General features: G+C 50.3%; 1 protein-coding gene across 2 annotated transcripts; it reads left to right on the top strand.

The window, feature by feature from the left end:
• The first annotated feature begins 2,710 nt into the window (after nucleotides 1-2,710).
• Nucleotides 2,711-19,231, top strand: SALL1 (spalt like transcription factor 1). Of its 2 annotated transcripts, none has more exons than XM_082607150.1 (4): nucleotides 2,711-2,800; nucleotides 4,436-4,528; nucleotides 13,783-17,219; nucleotides 18,366-19,231. In XM_082607150.1, the coding sequence occupies exons 2-4, from the start codon at nucleotides 4,453-4,455 to the stop codon at nucleotides 18,804-18,806; spliced, it is 3,954 nt and encodes a 1,317-aa protein (XP_082463276.1). In that variant the 5' UTR covers nucleotides 2,711-2,800; nucleotides 4,436-4,452; the 3' UTR covers nucleotides 18,807-19,231. The 2 variants fall into 2 exon arrangements, with proteins under 2 accessions (XP_082463276.1, XP_082463277.1); XM_082607151.1 differs by lacking the exon at nucleotides 2,711-2,800 and adding an exon at nucleotides 2,807-3,045.
• The last annotated feature ends 306 nt before the right edge of the window (nucleotides 19,232-19,537 follow it).

Consider the following 19,537-nt stretch of genomic DNA (forward strand, 5'->3'; position numbering starts at 1 on the left):
TACGGTGTGCTTTGCAAACTTGGTCTTCGCTTTTTATCATTTTTCCTGCCCCCTCCTCCCACCACTCTGGCCCCAACCCTGGGAGAGAGCTTAAGGGCTAGGGTACTAGCCAAGTCAATCCTTCCTCCTCCCCCCGCCCCAACTTTCAGACAAGAAAAATATAAATAAATCCCAAGAGTGCTTAATGCGGGTGCATTCAGCCGCCCGCATCCCAACACGCGCCACCGCCGCCACCGCTGCCACCACCCACTCCGTCCCTCCCACCCCCGGGTAGGGGTGGGACTGGGAACCTGATCTCCGGGCTCCTGCCCCTAATATTTCCCCATCAATAATGTTGATAGCATCGGTGTGCCTCCACCCCCGCCCCCGGGACGCCGCGGCCGCCTTTTCGCCGCTTTCTGCTTGGCACCAGAAAACGAAACCTCCTCTCCTGCCCTCCTAACTTCGGCCGCGAGGCCAGCGGGGCCTGAGGCCGGGGGGCTGAGGAAGCAGGGGCGCGGGGCAGGGCGAGTGGGGCCGACCTTCAGTTCAAGGGTAGTAGAGTGTCCAGTCCGCGCCGGCGGAAAGAGAAGGAGCGTCCCGGGCCCAGGCCAGGCCTCATTCCAGGCTCCCTCCCAAACCCGGGGTCAGACTGGGCCAGAATAAGGTCCTTTTGCGGGTGGAAGAACCAGGCCTCAGAAAAAGGGAGGCTCAACACCCGCTCCCCGTCCCAGGATCAGGGGATGAAGGGGAGAAGCCGGGAAACCCCTTCGCTGGGAATTCGGCTGTGGCCCGAAGCCTTGGGGCCCAGCACTTCGGCCCAGCCAAACCCACCAAGGACTCCGTAGGTGTTGGGAAAACTGAGGGAACGTGTTGGTAGAAACACGGGCATCAAGCCCCCCAAATGTGAGTTTGCACAGCTCGCCAATCGCCGCCCCCGGGTGCGGTTCCTGCCGGCCCACGAGGTCACGACCCTGGCGCAGCCGCTGCTTCACTTCGGGCCACCCCCATTCCTTGACGTGGAGCAACCTCTAAGTGCCAGGCCCGTCAGTCCGAGTTCCTCAGCAGCTGCCCCACCTAAGGCGGGGACCCGCGACCCCCAGTAGAGCGCACAGGTCTCCTGAGTGAGCAGGGCGTGGGGACGGGCTCCAGCTGTGGCAACCTCACTCGCACTCCCAGCCTTCTTTCGGCCCGCTCGAAAGTGCAGATCGACCCCCACTCTCTCTCCGTTTTTATTAATTTAATTATTTCTCTGCCTCGCGACACTCGAAGCCTCACCCGTGCGCCTTGGCAGTACGGCGCCGGTGTCTGCGAACCAAGGAACTTGGGCCTGAGACAATGGCCCGTAATCGATGTATTGCCGTCAACAATAAAGACCAATTCTCCTCTCCCGGCCATTCTGACCAATCCCTTCCTCCCATCCCCCCTCCTCCACCTTCCCTCTCCTCTCTCCGGGCCACAGAGGGAAAGAAAACAAACAAGAAATTAGCGGGGGTCGCTGCGCACGGAGCGAGACCCCTGCCTCTACGCCTTCGAGGACGCAAAAGAACGAAAAAAGTTATTAAAGTTTGGATCTCCCCAATTAATTCGTCTCTGTTCGCCCATTTTTAATTAAACATCGCCAAGCTGCTTTTGCGTTGTGCATTTCGTTTGGTTGGTTGTTTCGGTGGTTTTTTGGGGGGGAGGGAAAGGTTCCCCCCCCCCTTAATCTTAATCACACACAGAGCAAGTAACGAACACGTGTGAAGCTACTCCCCGAGAGCGTCCCGCGGAGCATGCGGCGCGAACAGGGAAGAGGGGCTTGCGGGATCGGCAGCTCCTCTTGGTTCCTTGGCAGCACGCGGTGCTCCGGAGGCCCGGACTTTCAAGAAGCCAAGATTGTTAGAGACGGATGCGGGGCGGCTCCAAACGCGGGCATAAGCGGAGAAACGAGTGTGCAAGTGCATACGGCCGCGTTGGTGTACCTGGGAGAGCGCGGGTTGGAATGTCTGCGAGGATCACAGTTTGCGGAGTGTGTGTGTGTGTGTGTGTGTGTGTAGGGTTTACACGTGCTCCTGCACACTTTCCCGGGTATCTGGGGGAAGCGAGCCGCTCGCACCCCAGGAGCACGCAGATCCATCTTTGCCGAGAGATCTCTTTAAATATTCAGTGAGAAATAATGGCATTTGAAGCACCACCTATGGAAACATTATTATCTTCATTCTTCAACATCAGCCCCACTGATGGCTTCGTTTGTCTTTTTATCAAAATCTACTGTAACCAACAGGACCTGGGGAGAAAGACCGAGGAGCAGAGGGTGTGTGTGTGTGTGTGCGCGTGTGTGTTAGGAACCGAGCGAGGGCAGAAGAGAGGAAAAATAAGCGGGAGAAAAGGTGAAGAAAGGGCGAACAAGGAGAAAGAAAGGAGAAGTTATACCAAGAAAAATAAAGTCGCCAGGAGGAAAACAGAAACATTCACCCGCACACAAAAGATCTAGGTTTTAAAAAAAGAGGGGGCGCAAAGAAGCTAGAGAGATTCATGGGGGCGCGCAGTAGGGTCTGGAGTACCCGAAACTCTACCCGAAGATTGGTGCCCACTTCGCGCGAACCGACTGTGTTCCTCTCCAGACTCCAGGGCGCTCCCGAATTGGGGCGTCCTTATGAGCCCTCTCCTTTCCCGATCGCGAGATAGGGCAGGGATTGTGTATCTGCACCCCCCTCCTCCCCATTACTCAACCGAAGTTGAGTTTGTCCCTCGGGCCCAGGACTTCGGGAACCTTGGAGCGAGGAGACCCTGAGGCGCGAGGGGGAAGAGCTAGACTGAGACGAGGACTGAACCTCAGGTTCGCGGGCGCCCGAGCCCAGCGGAGGGAGTGCGGGCCCCGGGATCCCCATTCCGGGCTCTGGGGCTCGGGTGGGGAGGCTGCATCCCAGCCTGGGGAGATGGACCTGGTGCGAAAAGTTTGGGCGCCGCTGTCGGCAAGTGCCTGAGAGGTGGAGGCGAGCTTCTGCCGGGCCAGGCTGCTGCGGACAAGGACCCCCCCCCCTCACTCCCGGCTCAGCTCGGCCACCTCGCCAGGAGCCTGGGGTACGGCCCCCTCCCCCAGGTCGGGGAGCCCAGGGGTCCCGGGGACTGGCCTTGCCCGGAGCCCGGCGGGGCAGGCCCGCGCCTCCCGAGGCCAGGGGAGGGTTGCAGCGTGCTGGGTAAACGGCGGCCCCTCCCCTCCCCCCGGCTGGAGCTGAACTCGGATCCCAGGCCGGTCCCCGCTCGCCGCCCGCCCCGGGATCTGCGGCGCCACGGCCGCCGCCGCCTCCCCGCGGAGTGACGCACCCTGCAGCCAACCCGGGCAGCCGAGGGGGAGGTCCGGGAGGGGTCCTGGGCGGAGCCGGGCCGCCCCCTTATCCCACGGGCTCGGGGCCGCTTCTCCCGAAAACTTCAGCCCTAATTGTCCTGGGAATGTCCGAGGTAGAGAAAGGGAGCGAGGGAGCAAGCGAGAGGCTGGAGGATCGGGGCCCTTTGAGGAGGATCGGGGTGGCGGGAGAGCTGCCCCTCCCCCCCAAAGCCCCAAACCCGTCATGTTCCCAAACCTTTCCTTGGTCCTCTTCTCCGCGCCCCGCGAGCCCGGGATCCAGGGGATGGAGAACTCGGGGCGGAGGAGCGCCGAGCCAGGCGGCGAGCGGGAGGGAGGCCTGGCCGCGGGCGGGAGGCGGACCGGCGTGGGGCTGGCTCTTCCCCACTCGCTTATTTTTTTTTTAATGGGTGTGGGGGTGGGCTGCTTTCTGGTAGCTCTTAAAGAAACGAAGAAACACTCAAGAAACGGGACTTCCTCCCCCCAAATCCCGCCACGGGACTCCTTCCCCCCGCGGGCCGGCGCGCCTAGCGCCGGAGTTGGGAAGTTCGCCGCGCGCCTGCAGCCCGGGTCCCCAGGCCCCGCCGCCCGGCCCCACCCCCCACCCGGGGAGGTTTAATTCCGGGGAGGGCATGCTAATTTGGGTCGGCCCAGCCCGGGATGGGGGGGCCGAGGGAGGGAGGGGGGCTCAGGCCGGGGCGCCTGGTGCGCAGAGGCGAGGAGGCAGGCCCCCGGCGGCCCGGCCGTGGAGTCCCTGGCGGTCGCGAAGAGGGTTAACCCAGTGTCGGGCGGCGCGGCGCGCAGAGCCAGCCCCGCGGCCGGCTTATTGGGCCAGCGCGCGGAGAGACAGGGGTCTGCAGCAAATCACGAACTAATTGATTAAGGCGAGCGGGTTTGAATAGCGCTGGCCCGGTGCCAATCGCCTTTCAAAGAGCCCCTCTATGATTAATCGCAATGCATTATTGATAATCATAATTATAGCAGGACACATGCGCGCTGCGCCCGGGGCCGGGGAGCCGGGGAGGGGGCGGGCGGGCCGGCGGGCGGGGGGAGCCGCCGCCGCCGCCGCCGCTCGATTTCCGTAATTTTGAGAAGATTTTTTTTTAGTAATTTTTTATTCTGCCCCAGCTGATGTTTGAGCCAGCATGTCGCGGAGGAAGCAAGCGAAGCCTCAACATTTCCAATCCGACCCCGAAGTGGCCTCGCTCCCCCGGCGAGATGGTAAGTGCTCCGGACCGTGCCGCGGACACACACACGCGCACACACGCACTCACACTCACGCGCACTCGCACCCACGCACACGCGGCTGACCCCTGCGCCCACCGCCCGGCCGCGGCGCCGCCGCCGCCGCCGCGTCCCGAATCGCCTTTTCGACTTCGCGATTTTTTTTTTCTTTTTAATTTTCAATTTGCCTTTGCTGGGCTTCCCCCCTTGCAACGGGGGAAAGCAAACACTTCTCCCGGCAGGATCTTTCCGGAGTTGTTGGGTCCTCCTATGGGGAGGAAAGAGGGCACGCCGGCCTTGCTTCTCCGTCCCGGCTTTTCCGGGGAGCGGAGCCCGGAACCCTCCAAGCTGCGGCAGGGGCCCGGGTGCCCGGCGGGACGCGGGTGCGGGCAGAGGCCGTCGGCCCCTGCCTGCGCGGGGCTCCACGCGCTTCCCGGCCCGCGCCCGGGGCCCCGGCCTGGCCTCCGCCGCCCTGGCCCTGCTGCCTGAGGGAAGGAAGTTTACTTTGTGCTCTGGGCTCAACTCGGAACGTGGGGGGAGCTCCCTGCGCCGCGCTCCCCCTCCCCCCAACACTCCCACTCCTCCTGGGCCCGCACCGCGGAATGGGGTGCCTTTGGGAGTTCGGAGCTGCAAGAAGATGGGGACCTGTGTTGGGGCGCCCGTGCCTGACACACCAGGGTGGAGGCCGGAGTGGAGAGTGCTCTTTGCAGCTGGATGCTCCCCAGACTGAGTGCCGGCAGATGGGGGAAAGTGTCGGGGTCCGGCTACCCAAGTTTATCCCAGCATCTCTTCTCCCAACACATGCATCCCCCGCGCCCCCAAGAAATCTTTAAACTCGGTTGGTTCCCGCTGAGGATCGTGGTACCTTGTACTTCCAGGAGTAGTAAGGGTCGTTTTCTCAGAGCTGGGGTGCTATCTAGCCACGAGAGAATCCCCCTAAAACAGAGGCACTAGCTTCTTACGATGGAGACGACAGCTGAGGGGTCCCGAAGGGAACGAACAAGTCCAGAACAAAGTTTGTGTTAGGGAGCTAAGGCCGAGAGTGGGAGAGATCCGGGCAGGGAATCCGGGGTACAGAGGCAGGACACCTCGAATCCTTCCTTATTCCTAAAGGTGTTTCACTTTAGGGGCCTCCGAGCTCCCAGGCCCAGGGCCAGAGGCGATGGAGCGGCGCTCGGGCTGGGTTCCCCGGGCACAGTGCTCGCCCCTCGGCTGCGGAAGGACGAGGGGCAACCTCCAAGCGGTCTCCGCGACTCGGGATGCCTCTCGGGATGCTCCAGTCCCGGGCATCATTTTGGGGTGTGGAGGAGGGAACTGGACCCCGATAGGGCTCCGAAGCGTGCCCTTTGGTCGGCACCTCTGTCCCCTAAACTCTGCGGCCGCCCGGACCTCAAGGTCCCCGGGGTCCTTCCTGAGAGGCCTGCTTCTCAGCAGAGCTGGGGCGCAGGGACCCGCGCAGAACCCAGGCAGAGAAGCGAAGGGACTCCCCCTAAACCCCGACTGTCCTGAAAGGGGACTCCTGGCGTGGGGGGTCCCTTAAGAAATTGGGGAAAACAGAGACCGATTAAGGAATTTGTTTACAATATTTGCTCCCTCCACCCCAGTACTTTCTGGAGCTTCAAGCCTTACCCAGAGCCTCTGCGATTTCTCAGTCCGCTGAGAAGAACCCCTGATCCCCGCTTTCCACCCCAGGCGAGACCGGGTAGTCGAGGTACAGTGAGGTGAAATTACCCAAGGCCGCTGCCTCGGTATTTTTCTGGGTTTTCTCAGCTGGTCTCTTCTGCATCTCACTCCCACACCCATCTTTCCTAAAGTTTCTGGTGAGACCTTCATCACAGTAATACTGTTAAAGTTAACAGTTTGTAGAGGACCAAACCTCATGGGAGGAGAGACAAGAGTTTTTTAAGTCTTTTTTTAAAAAAATAAATGTGTACTGATTTTCTATATTTTCAAAAAAGAAAAAATTAAAGGCTCGGGCTTCCCAGAGAATTGATGCTTGCTAGATCTTTGCCTTTTTCCTGTCGCCTTCTGAATCCAGAGTTTTTAATAGTTAAGCCTTCTCATAAAGCGATAGCATAAAAGGAGTTCACTACCTCTGACCATTATTATTTATTAGGACTGTTTTTTTTTTTTTTTAGTTTGAGCTTTGAGGTAAGTTAGTTAAGTCACTGAATCAAGTTTCCTTTCTTTCTTTTTTCCCTTTCTTTTACTTTTTTCCTTCCTTCCTTCCTTTCTTTTTTCTTTCTTTTTTATCCCCCAAAGCTGGTTCATTGTCCTAAGAGGCAGTAAACTGTTAGGGGCACCGTAGGAAACACTCCCCTCCCAGCCCCCTTTCTCACCTCTCCCTAACCCCCTCCTTTTCTCCAGTTGTAATGGTTTTAGATTATGACTGTTTTTACATGGTTGAACAATAAGTTTAGGAGAAGCTGCCTAGAGGGTAGATTTTGTAATAGGGTTACAGGATTTAGTATGTTGTAATAATATTAGTACACAACTAATCCTTCTCCATGTCTGATTTACAGGAGGGCCTTACACACTCCAGTTCTTTTTATTTGGGAATAGTTGTGAGATACAGAGAACTGAGAGATCATGACTTGTCTCCAAGTTACCTTTAAAAAGTCACCACCTTTCATGCAGTATATTCAGCAACCCATTCTTCTATCCACCCAGAAAATACACTTCAAAGAGCTGTCTGTCGGGTTCTGTTTTTTGGTTTGCGGGTTTGTTTGTTTGTTTTAATATACACAAATTTGTTAAATTTTTAGAAGATAAACCTTTCCTTAAACAACGTGGTTACTTTTTTTTTCTATCTTGAGATGGGCTTACAATATGGCAAATGAAATGTTGAACATACCAAGTGAAATCTAGTCGGCGGTGCCCTTAGCAGATGCTGGCACCTCCAATTTCGTGACCTCGGCCCAGAGTGGGACCTAGAAAAGTTTGTAGACCCCAGTTACCAGAGCCCTAAAGGAGCGACTCCCAAGGCTGGGAGCAGCCAGGCTTGCCGTGCCGCATGTCACGCCTGTGTGTGTTTAAGTGTGTGCGCGCATACAAAGAAAATCCCAGCCAGGCTCAGCAGCCCCGAGGATAACTTCATCGGAACAAGTTCAAGAAAACAAGATTATTTGGTCAGTCTTATGATGTTCATATTTTAATTCTACTTTTGGTGCAGCTATAAAACCCTAAAATAAACTGGGGGATTTTTCTGTTTCCTATGAAACCAAGATTTTGGCACCTTACTTGTCTCTTAAATGATATTCAACAAGTTTCGAATTACTTGTAGAAAGATGACTGCCATTGGGAAAATTATTTACTGAGATAAATAATTCTGAGGAACGGACACATTAGAATCTACTGATTTTATATGTGGGTTCTTTACTAGAGATTTGGATTTCAGAGGGGTGTGTGTGTGTGTGTGTGTGTGTGTGTTGGGTTTTTCTTCTTTGGGTAGTGTTTTTAAGATTCCTGGAACTACATGGATGGCCCACTCAGACTCCATTCATCTATTAAGAAAGGATTTCGGTGCCCAGCTTTTTCAAGGAAAAGATCATATTGGAAGAAAGATAAAAGCATCATGAACTGGAGATAACACCCTGCCTGTCATATAAAGTATCATAAAAATTCCTTTTATTTATATTAATAATGAAATTCTGTTATTTACCAAAGTAATTTACTCATTGTGAGCAGCTTAATGGCAACACATTGATTTCTGGGCCCAAAGGTTAGAGAGAACTGTAATTAATTGCTTTTTTTGAAAAACCGACACCTGCACGATAAGGCAGTTGGAAAGTACTCATGTTTAATCAGGGCTATTTTAAGTTTGTGGCATAATGGAAGATTCTGGTTGAGAAAATGCAAACTGTTTGAGGGGGGATTTGCTGCAGGCTGTACATACTTCCAAAAATGTGACAAACACACAAACAAGCGAAGGGTGGATGGACACGAGAAAGCGTGTGTTAAAGTGGATTTGTGATACCGAATGTTTTGTGATTTATTTTACATCCAGGTTCACCTATGGTTTATAGGCACGAGTGCCAATTTATAGGTTATTCTTTGGGGACTTTATTTCATTTCTTTCTACTTTCGCAGGTAGCAAGTTGTCTTGACCCACAGTCCTTTAGAAAGCAGAAACCCAAATTTTTAACGCAGAGATCTTACCAAAAAGCTGGGGGAGACTTAGACCAGCAGTTCAGTTTTTTTGAAATTGGGAAAAGCCAAACTCAGTGGAGTAGCCAGAACTAATTCCTTCTGTAGACTTAATTCGGTTTTTCTAAGGTACCTCCTGATACAGCTAGCCCAGTCTTCCCAAATATTCTTAGATTACCAAAACGGCAGTCATTGAGCAGTTGAACGAAGGAGATGGTAAATTATCCCAAGAACCAGCACCCCTCCCCCTCCAAAAGAAAAAAAGTCGGTGTGCCAGGCTTTGGAAAACCTAGATGTGTCGAGCTGTTTTAACCTTTGCTAGCCTCCTCCCATGCAGAGGTGACAAGGTCCAGATCATAATATGTCCTTCAGAATCTTCCCAGTGACCCCCAAATTGAGTCTTGCTAGTCACTTAGCAGGAAGTTCGAAGTTTATTTTAGTTTCACCTTATCAGCTTGGCTTCTTTTCCTAACCTTATTCCCCTGTCACCCTCAGATGCCAGACCCCCAAAGGGGAAGATTGACAGGTAGTTCCCATAGCTCAGTTTTACCCTCAAACAACGGGGATTTAGTTTCTTGTGCCTTTGCCAATGTTTATGTAGTCAAAGTTTAGATCTCGCCTTAAGCAGTCTCTTTTACGCGTCACTGGAAGAGGAAAGCCACAAAGAAGTTTTTGAACAAACCCTTGCAACTGGAACCCCATCTAGTGTTCAGTTTGATTCATCCAAGGGGAAGACATTTTCCCCTTTCATTTATTGTGTACATTAGGTGGGCTGGTATCACGATTTTCAAAGGACTGTCTTGTCCGTGTTGTTATTTTTTCAGAGATTTTCCCTTGTATTCTTCCCCTCGAGAATACGCTAATCCCAGTCAGAACAGTGAGGGGACTTGAAGGGGGCCAGTAAAATGTGTCATGTGGTTGCATACCCCATAGAGGAAACTTAAGACATTACAGAAAATATGCAGAGCATATGTGGCGGTGTTGAAAATTGCTTTGGAATCTTAAGCTGGACATTCGGATGCAGGTTTTTCCCAGGTCTGTGAAAGAGAAAGAAAACAAGAGAGAAGACCAATCAATCAAAAATGTTTGTGATAGCCTTTCGAAATTGGTCTACAAAAAGGAACAGCCAGTTAAAATGATAGGTTCCAAAATCACAGTCTTGTGAGGTTTTATTAAAAATGTTAATGTGATCTGAAGATAATGGGAAGTAAAGTGAAGGGTCTTTCCGGGGAGCTCCAAAAAAGAAAACTCAACGTGGTACAGTAGGGCTGTTGTGTTGTTTTGTTTTCTTTTGTTTTCCTGGCTGGCTAAACCTTTCAGTGTGGGGCATAGTTGTATTTTTGTTTTCTCAGCAGACAGATACACTGGAACACTTCAATTTTCTGTCTCCTCTTCTGCAATGTTTAGTTCAGATGATGAAAACTGACACATTTGAAATGGGCATGAAGAACCTAAACAGTACAATGGGAACTAAAACATCTGGGATTTTCATATACATTGGCTGGAGCTATAAGATCACCTCCTCTCCTGACCCAGAGTGGGGAAAAGAAACCCAGAAAATTCCAAATATCTTTTTGTGTGTACATACTTAGAAAACCACTACTTCTTAAATTTTTCTATATGACCACGATTACAAAATTAATTTGTATGCAAAATCCATAGAAGAGGAACTGGAATATTGTTTTCACCATAGTACAGGGAACAAGGCAACTGTATTTACTATAAGGGGGTCACCAGTTGCAATCCTGTGTAACAGATTATTGAGAGAGATGCAAGATAGCAAATGGTCAGAAAAATGAATTAGAACATGTTTGTGTGTGTGTGTGTGTATATATATCTTATTACAACTTAAAATATTTCCTTTGGTAGTTAAAGATTCAAACTAGTCCTCATGTTTTGTCTTTTTTTTTATACATATATAAAGCTGTTTCATTGGAATTCTGTTCAGAAGGCAGATTTAAAGTTAAGAATTATTATAGTGTAGCGACACCTGCTTTTGAAATAAATCAAAATAGATATCAGGGTTTTTTTTTGGTGTTCATAAACATCAGGAAATTAAATTAGTTGACTCTACAGTGAGATCAAATGTCAGCTTATTAAAATGTGAAAATCTAAGCTAAAATATGGGCAGCTTTTTTTAAACACAGTCTCTTTCTTAGAAGGCAGGCACTTATTTTTAAATGCCTATATTTTCCATCCAGTTAGCACAACCCTAAATGTAAAACTGTTCAGGTCGAAAAACTTGAAAATTCTCAAGTGAGTCTTGAAACAGCACAAATGCAGAATTGGAGCACAGGAAAGTAATAATCAGCTAAATCCTGTAAAGTAACCTTTTTATTTTCTCTCTATATTATGAGAATATCAGATGTTTGCAAGTTATAAAGAATTAAAAAATGCCCTTTAATCGTGAGCACAGATGTGCTAAATATTTGAAGCAACTGCATTGTAATGTGTACAATTGATGAAGTCAGTTTTCTGATTTCCCTTGCTAGTTATTTAGTTCTGAATCTGTCATTATTTGTCTAAGCCCAGCTGACCAAGCAAAACTGTGTTTTAAAGTGGCTTTATGTTTTGATAAATGTGAGCTGGTTGAAAAGTATTTTCCACTGAATGCAGAGCTTAATAGAACATGCTGACATAATAGTTTTAATGCATTTTGTTGAAAATGTGTGAACAAACAGAATAGCTTTTGTTCCTTCATAATTGGCTGTAAAAGTAGATGGAAACATAACCATTACATATGGAAATGTGCAAAGAGAAAGAAATAACATTTCGGTTGAATATATTAGGAATTGCATTTCCTAGTTTAAAATAAGCATCTGAAATGGATGCATCATTTAAAATTGGTTGTCAAAATAAGAAACTTTAAACAGAATTTTTGTCACATTATTTTCATCCCAAGTTAAGCAACATAACTTTAGCGTATTTTGTTTACATTATTTTAAAGCAGGGAGAGAGACAGAAAGGGCTTAAAACAGCACCTTGAATGTGCAGAGGAATCCTGTGCCAATTAGAATGATTAAACATTAAATTAAAACTGAATCATTATTGGTATTTTCTGCTCCAACCAAGATTTGTTTGGTATTGTTAATGCATTTTGCACTATACCCTTGCGGAGATTAAAAGATGGGTATTAGGAAAGCTAGCTTGTTAAGTATAACTTAGCTACTCAAATAACCCTCCCAGTGAATAAAGTGCGCATACATTTGGCATACTTTAACAGGGCTTCTAATCAACTGTGGTATCACTCAAGGCAAACAGAGTTAAGGAATTTTCAGAAGTTAGTATTTGGGTATTAATTATATTTTCTGGAATGCAAAACTACTCAAGCTTTTCTTTTTCCTTTTTTTTTTTTTTTTTTTTGATGTTTACTACAAAGAGGCAAATGGCAGGCTCTTTTGAGTCAACTCTAAGTTTACTGAAAAAGCAGCATTTGATTTTGCGTTTATTCATATTTGCAATTAGTTTTTTTTTTTCCCCCTGCAAGTTTTCTGGGAGATTCAATTTGGAAGTCATGGAAACTAACTATTATCTGATTCAGTTCTGCAGAAAAGCACACAGGGAGGTAATCCTTGAATTAAACAGTTTTTTTTTTTTTTTCTTCACAGCCTTCGGAGATGACCACACACCATTTGTACAACAGAAGTTGGTGTTCCCCATGCTGGGCAAACAATGGGACGCCATCCTGTCTTTGAATAGGATGTTAGCTTGGAGTTGGAGATTTTTATGTTTAAAATGGATCTTAGTGAGAAGAAATCTGAGCAACCAGTGGAAACAAACACGAAATAAAGGGATTTTATAATGAAAGGTTCAGGACAATCTGTTAAACAATTGATAACAGTTAAGAGCAAACTGTTTTTAAAGGCATTCAGACAAGGAGAATTGCAAAGCATTTCCAAACTGGAAACCAAGAATTATTCTTCACTTCCCCTTAACTGCACATCTTTCTTTAAGTTGATGTTTAATCAGAAACGTAAATCCTGTGCCAGTTTTTATACATAGAAAGAGCACTTTTGTTGAAATATTTAGAGGCATAATGTTGCCATTTGGAGCATAGTGGCATATATTCCTCGATTAGCAGGATGGTAGCCACAGTCGCATTCTTTAATTTTAAAAATAAACATGCCACAGGGTGATATATAGGTGCCAGGCAGGCCTTGTAACGGATTATGATCATTGTGTTTCTCCCGTGTGTGTGTGTGTGTGTGTGTGTGTTGCACGTTGCTTTCTCTTGTATTCAGCTGAGTCTTGAGTGGTCTGGAGGATTTCTTACTGATGTGGCTAAAGTGTGCTTGTCACGGATCAGACGTAGCTCAGGTTCTAGGTAGGGACTGGAGGTGATTTTCAAGTTGTCAGTCTTCAGCTTGGTGATATGCATTTTTTTTTCCCCCTTGTCAACCACTGATTGGAACCTGAATGACTACAAATTAGTTTAGTGACAGAACAAACTCACAGATATCTTTGAATCAGTTGAAAATGAATAAGGTTGACAGAAACTCAAGAGCCTAATAAGTCCTCAGGATGGTGGCTGGACCGTCTCTGGATGAGTAGACAATAACGTGTATAAAATATTGGAAATCAGGGCTTCCTTGGTGGCGCAGTGGTTGAGAGTCCGCCTGCCGATGCAGGGGACACGGGTTCGCGCCCCGGTACGGGAAGATCCCACATGCCATGGAGCGGCTGGGCCCGTGAGCCATGGCCACTGAGCCTGCGCATCCGGAGCCTGTGCTCCGCAACGGGAGAGGCCACAACAGTGAGAGGCCCGCATACCGCAAAAAAAAAAAAAAAAAAAAAATATTGGAAATCAATATTTTGCTATGGAATTTCATTATGCACCAATGTCTGCAGTTCGCAGTATTTTATATCTTGATGGATTACCTGAAGGTCCTGGCTCTCGGAGATACCAGATTGATAGGAAGTCCTCCAACAGCCTAAAAATTTTAATCATGATTGTTCTTAGGGAATATTGATGGTTTTTCAGGGGCCACAGTTTTGAGTTTCACAGGGAGAAAAGAGTTGATCAACCCCTTTCTCTTTTTTTTGAAGTCATGGATGTCTGGGTGTCCTGGCTCACTCGCTAACCCTGCTCCTTTGGACGTTTGCAGGAGACACAGAGAAGGGTCAACCCAGCCGCACCACTAAGAGTAAGGATGCCCACGTCTGCGGCCGGTGCTGCGCCGAGTTCTTTGAATTGTCAGATCTCCTGCTCCACAAGAAGAACTGTACTAAAAACCAACTCGTTTTAATTGTAAATGAAAGTCCAGCGTCCCCACCTGAAACCTTCTCCCCCAGCCCGGCTCCGGATCATCCCGAGGAACAGATGAACAACACAGCTAACAAAACAGAGCAAGGAGACTGCAGTGACCTGGCGGAACCCCACGGACCGGCCAGGGAAGAGTCCATGGAGGTGGAGGCCCCGGTGGCCAACAAAGGCGCCAGCGGCCCCCTGAGCAGCGGTGGCGACAGCAGTGCCCCCCCAAGCTGCAGCAGCGGCAGCTCCTGCCCAGGTACCTCAGCGATCACAACCTCTCTACCTCAACTCGGGGACCTGACAACACTGGGCAACTTCTCCGTGATCAACAGCAACGTCATCATCGAGAACCTCCAGAGCACCAAGGTGGCGGTGGCCCAGTTCTCCCAGGAAGCGAGGTGCAATGGGGCCTCCGGAGGCAAGCTGGCCGTCCCGGCCCTGATGGAGCAGCTCTTAGCTCTGCAGCAGCAGCAGATCCATCAGCTGCAACTGATCGAACAGATTCGTCACCAAATATTGCTGTTGGCTTCTCAGAACACAGACTTGCCAACATCTTCTAGTCCTTCTCCAGGTACTGTACGAACATCTGCCAACCCCTTGTCCACACTCAGCTCCCATTTATCTCAGCAGCTGGCGGCAGCAGCTGGGTTAGCACAGAGCCTCGCTAGCCAATCTGCCAGCATCAGCGGTGTGAAACAGCTCCCCCCCATCCAGCTACCTCAGAGCAGTTCTGGCAACACCATCGGTCCACCCCACAGCGGCTCTTCCCCCAGCGTTCACATATTGGCGGCGGCAGTTCCCACCCCATCCTCGGAAAAAGTGGCTTCGAGCGCGGGCGCCTCCCATGCCCATGCCGGCAGCCCCGCAGTCTCGGCATCCTCCTCACCAGCTTTTGCAATAAGCAGTCTATTGAGTCCTGCATCTAATCCACTTCTACCTCAGCCGGCCCCTGCTAACTCGGTTTTCCCCAGCCCTTTGCCCAACATCGGAACGACGGCAGAGGATTTAAACCCCTTGTCTGCCTTGGCCCAGCAAAGAAAAAGCAAGCCACCAAATGTCACTGCCTTCGAAGCAAAAAGCGCTTCGGACGAGGCCTTCTTCAAACACAAGTGCAGGTTCTGTGCGAAGGTCTTCGGAAGCGACAGTGCCTTGCAGATCCACCTCCGTTCCCACACCGGAGAGAGGCCGTTCAAGTGCAACATCTGCGGGAACAGGTTCTCCACCAAGGGGAACCTCAAAGTCCACTTTCAGCGCCACAAAGAGAAGTACCCTCACATCCAGATGAACCCCTATCCCGTGCCTGAGCATTTGGACAACATCCCGACCAGTACCGGCATCCCCTACGGCATGTCCATTCCTCCAGAAAAGCCGGTCACCAGCTGGCTAGACACCAAACCGGTCCTGCCCACTCTGACCACTTCAGTCGGCCTGCCGTTGCCCCCGACCCTCCCGAGCCTCACCCCCTTCATCAAGACCGAAGAGCCAGCCCCCATCCCCATCAGCCATTCTGCCGCCAGCCCCCCGGGCTCCGTCAAAAGTGACTCCGGGGCTCCCGAGCCGGCCTCGAGAAACCCGGGTGGGCTCCCAGAGGAAGCGGAAGGTTCCACTGGGCCCCCCTCCAGTGGCAAAAGCGAAGAGAGCGGCGTGGTCCCCAGCTCAGCCCCAACCGTGAGCACTGGCGTGCTGAGCTCCCTAGCATCCGACGTTGGCCCAGGCAGTGCCTCGACTTTCACCAACCCTTTGTTGCCGCTCATGTCCGAGCAGTTCAAGGCCAAGTTCCCTTTTGGGGGACTCTTGGACTCGGCCCAGGCCTCAGAGACATCCAAGCTTCAGCAGCTGGTCGAAAACATTGACAAGAAGGCCACTGACCCCAATGAGTGTATCATCTGCCACCGGGTCCTCAGTTGTCAGAGCGCCTTGAAGATGCACTACCGCACCCACACCGGGGAGAGGCCCTTTAAGTGTAAGATCTGTGGCCGGGCTTTCACCACGAAAGGGAACCTGAAAACCCATTACAGCGTCCATCGTGCTATGCCCCCGCTCAGAGTCCAGCATTCCTGCCCCATCTGCCAGAAGAAGTTCACGAACGCTGTCGTCCTACAGCAGCACATCCGAATGCACATGGGGGGCCAGATCCCCAACACCCCGGTCCCTGACAGCTACCCCGAGTCCATGGAGTCGGACACGGGCTCCTTTGATGAGAAAAATTTTGATGACCTAGACAACTTCTCCGATGAAAACATGGAAGACTGTCCTGAGGGCAGCATCCCGGACACGCCCAAGTCCGCGGACGCGTCCCAAGACAGCCTGTCTTCCTCGCCTTTGCCTCTAGAGATGTCGAGCATCGCTGCTTTGGAAAATCAGATGAAGATGATCAATGCCGGCCTGGCAGAGCAGCTGCAGGCCAGCCTGAAGTCAGTGGAGAACGGGTCCGTCGAGGGGGACGTCCTGACCAACGATTCGTCCTCGGTGGGTGGTGACATGGAGAGCCAAAGTGCTGGCAGCCCGGCCATCTCAGAGTCTACCTCCTCCATGCAGGCTCTGTCCCCATCCAACAGCACCCAGGAATTCCACAAGTCACCCAGCGCCGAGGAGAAGCCGCAGAGAGCAGGGGCAAGCGACTTCGCCAATGGTCTGTCTCCCACCCCAGTGAACGGTGGGGCTTTGGATTTGACATCTAGTCACACAGAGAAAATCATCAAGGAAGATTCTTTGGGGATCCTCTTCCCTTTCAGAGACCGGGGTAAATTTAAAAACACTGCTTGCGATATTTGTGGCAAAACCTTTGCTTGTCAGAGTGCCTTGGACATTCACTACAGAAGTCATACCAAAGAGAGACCATTTATTTGCACAGTCTGCAGTCGTGGCTTTTCCACCAAGGGTAATTTGAAGCAACACATGTTGACACATCAGATGCGAGATCTACCATCACAGCTCTTTGAGCCCAGTTCCAACCTTGGCCCCAATCAGAACTCGGCGGTGATTCCCGCCAACTCGTTGGCGTCTCTCATCAAGACAGAGGTCAACGGCTTCGTGCATGTGACTCCTCAGGACAGTAAGGACACCCCCACCAGTCACGTCCCTTCGGGGCCTCTGTCATCGTCCGCCACGTCCCCAGTTCTGCTCCCAGCTCTGCCCAGGAGGACCCCCAAACAGCACTACTGCAATACGTGTGGCAAGACCTTCTCCTCGTCGAGTGCCCTGCAGATTCACGAGAGAACTCACACTGGAGAGAAACCCTTTGCTTGCACTATTTGTGGGAGAGCTTTCACGACAAAAGGCAATCTTAAGGTACCTCCCTCCACCTGTACCTCACCCAGACCCACCCTAGCCGCCCTCTTTCTCTCTTGGCCGTTGACTGTTTGTAAGGTACGTTCCCAGAGTCTTCAGTCCAGACAGTCAGGGAGAGAGTTCTCGAAAGGGAACCTGTTGCATGTGACTGATCTGGAGAAACGTGGGTGCCCGTGCAGGTCAGGATCACGGCAGGGACTGGGGCAGGCTGCAGCTTGCTGAATGTCAGAGTGCATTGAATAAGTTGGTACCTAAGCGAAGCGGCGGCCTAGTCCTGTTGACTCGCTAAGTGCACCAAATGAATTGCTTTACCTACCAAGTCAGACAGCACAGCGTTGCCATGGGGTATTGATTAAAGGCCTCCATGTGGCCTGTGTGCTGCCCGTATCACTTAATAATTACAGTTCTCCTCAGCGTTGGCATCTATTTTTTCATAACTCTGCAGTCCAGCGTGGCTTGTCTTTCTAAAAACGGTAACGTCACCGCTCGGCTAATGGGTATTGTGATAATTGATCATACAACATTTCCTACTGATATGTGTTGGAAGGAAAGCAAATATGCTTAAGTTCTAGAGCAACAGTTGAACACCCTTACTGTGTACATTTTTCTGTTGACAGAGTATTTCTCTGGAGATTGCGGCCAGTAATGTGAAATGAATAATTACTTTCTGGCTTTTTCTCTCCACGCGCAGGCCCTCCAATGGGCAATCAGTGAGGGGCACTTTCTTCCCATCTGAAAAGGACATTTATAGGGTAAAAGGTGTCAGATGCAATACTTACCATGGCAATGAGAGTGGACATAACAATTCTCACCCTGAAAGGAGCTATCTGTGACTGACTGACTGGCTTGCTTGAGGCCATTATAAGCTAAATACAGGTAATAAAAAAGGAGTAAGTAAGGCATCCTTGCCCAGGCAGAGGAAAGGTGGCCCAGGGCTACAGAGAGCAGACACCTCATTACCAGCGGACTGGAGCGGACAGCTCTTGTTACCTTTCCCACTGTCGGGCAGGTAATAAGAATAGACATTGCGGCCACTTGCCCTGTCGAGTGTTGGGATACGAGTTGAGACAGATTCAACTATTCAGCTTCTCCCTTCTTCTCTCTCCCCTTTTTTTCTCCCTCCTCTCCTCTCTTCCCCCATCCCAGGTACACATGGGCACTCACATGTGGAACAGCACCCCTGCCCGCCGGGGTCGCCGGCTCTCCGTGGATGGCCCCATGACATTCCTAGGAGGCAATCCCGTCAAGTTCCCAGAAATGTTCCAGAAGGATTTGGCGGCCAGGTCAGGAAGTGGGGATCCTTCCAGTTTCTGGAATCAGTATGCAGCAGCGCTGTCCAATGGGCTGGCGATGAAGGCCAACGAGATCTCGGTCATTCAGAACGGCGGCATCCCTCCAATTCCTGGAAGCCTGGGCAGCGGGAGCAGCTCACCTATTAGTGGGCTGACGGGAAACCTGGAGAAGCTCCAGAACTCAGAACCCAGTGCGCCCCTGGCTGGCCTTGAGAAGATGGCAAGCAGCGAGAATGGAACCAACTTCCGTTTCACCCGCTTCGTGGAAGACAGCAAAGAGATCGTCACAAGTTAAATCCACTCTGGCTGGAGAAAGAGCATCCCCGTTCAGAATGAGACCCATGGTTGCCTCCTACTCCTTGCCCCATGCCCCCCACCTTCTGGTCCCCCCAGATCTCTGAACTACAACATTCTGAAGACATTCTTTTGTACCTTGTTCAACTTCTAGAGTTCTAAGAAAGCTTATTTATTAGTGATATAACCTGGCTTTGCAAACAGGATGCAAGCGTTAACTTTGGTCTTCTGTATTTTTGGACTAAATACTAATTGACTAGAGTCCTGTAAACTTGCTGTAACATTTATGGCAATTGCAAGTTGCCCTGCTAGGCGGTCTTAATCTGGCATTAACTTATTTTCTATATCCAGTTTAATATGAATCTGGTGTTGATGAAATGCCTCAGTGATGCATTAGATCTCTAATAAAATCTGTATATAAATGTACACTTTGATCCTGCTGGAAAATTTTATCAGCAAACACATTGTCTAATCTTTCGAAACAAATTTAAGGAAAGGACTGAAAGTACAGACTGAACTGTGTGGTTCTTTGAAAGGTTTGGGTTTTTTTGATTTTTGTTCTAAAATTCAATCTGCTTTTTTTTTTTTTTTTTTTTTTTGTAGATTTAACCCTTTCCGTTTTGAACTGCTCTTTGTATCGTGCTTTTTACTTGAGTCGTCCTCAATGTTAATAAGTTTCTGTACAGTGATAAGCACGCAGAATTCTCTAGAGAAAATACAAGTGTTGTTTTG

This window comes from Mesoplodon mirus, assembly GCF_964341445.2.
Source record: "Mesoplodon mirus genome assembly, chromosome: 19".
Lineage (NCBI taxonomy): Eukaryota > Metazoa > Chordata > Mammalia > Artiodactyla > Ziphiidae > Mesoplodon > Mesoplodon mirus.

Coding starts and splice junctions, on each gene's coding strand:
- SALL1 (XM_082607150.1), top strand. CDS start 4,453: ATGTCGCGGAGGAAGCAAGCGAAGCCTCAACATTTCCAATCCGACCCC. Junction 4,529..13,782: donor CTCGCTCCCCCGGCGAGATG/GTAAGTGCTCCG, acceptor GGACGTTTGCAG/GAGACACAGAGAAGGGTCAA. Junction 17,220..18,365: donor CGACAAAAGGCAATCTTAAG/GTACCTCCCTCC, acceptor CCCCCATCCCAG/GTACACATGGGCACTCACAT.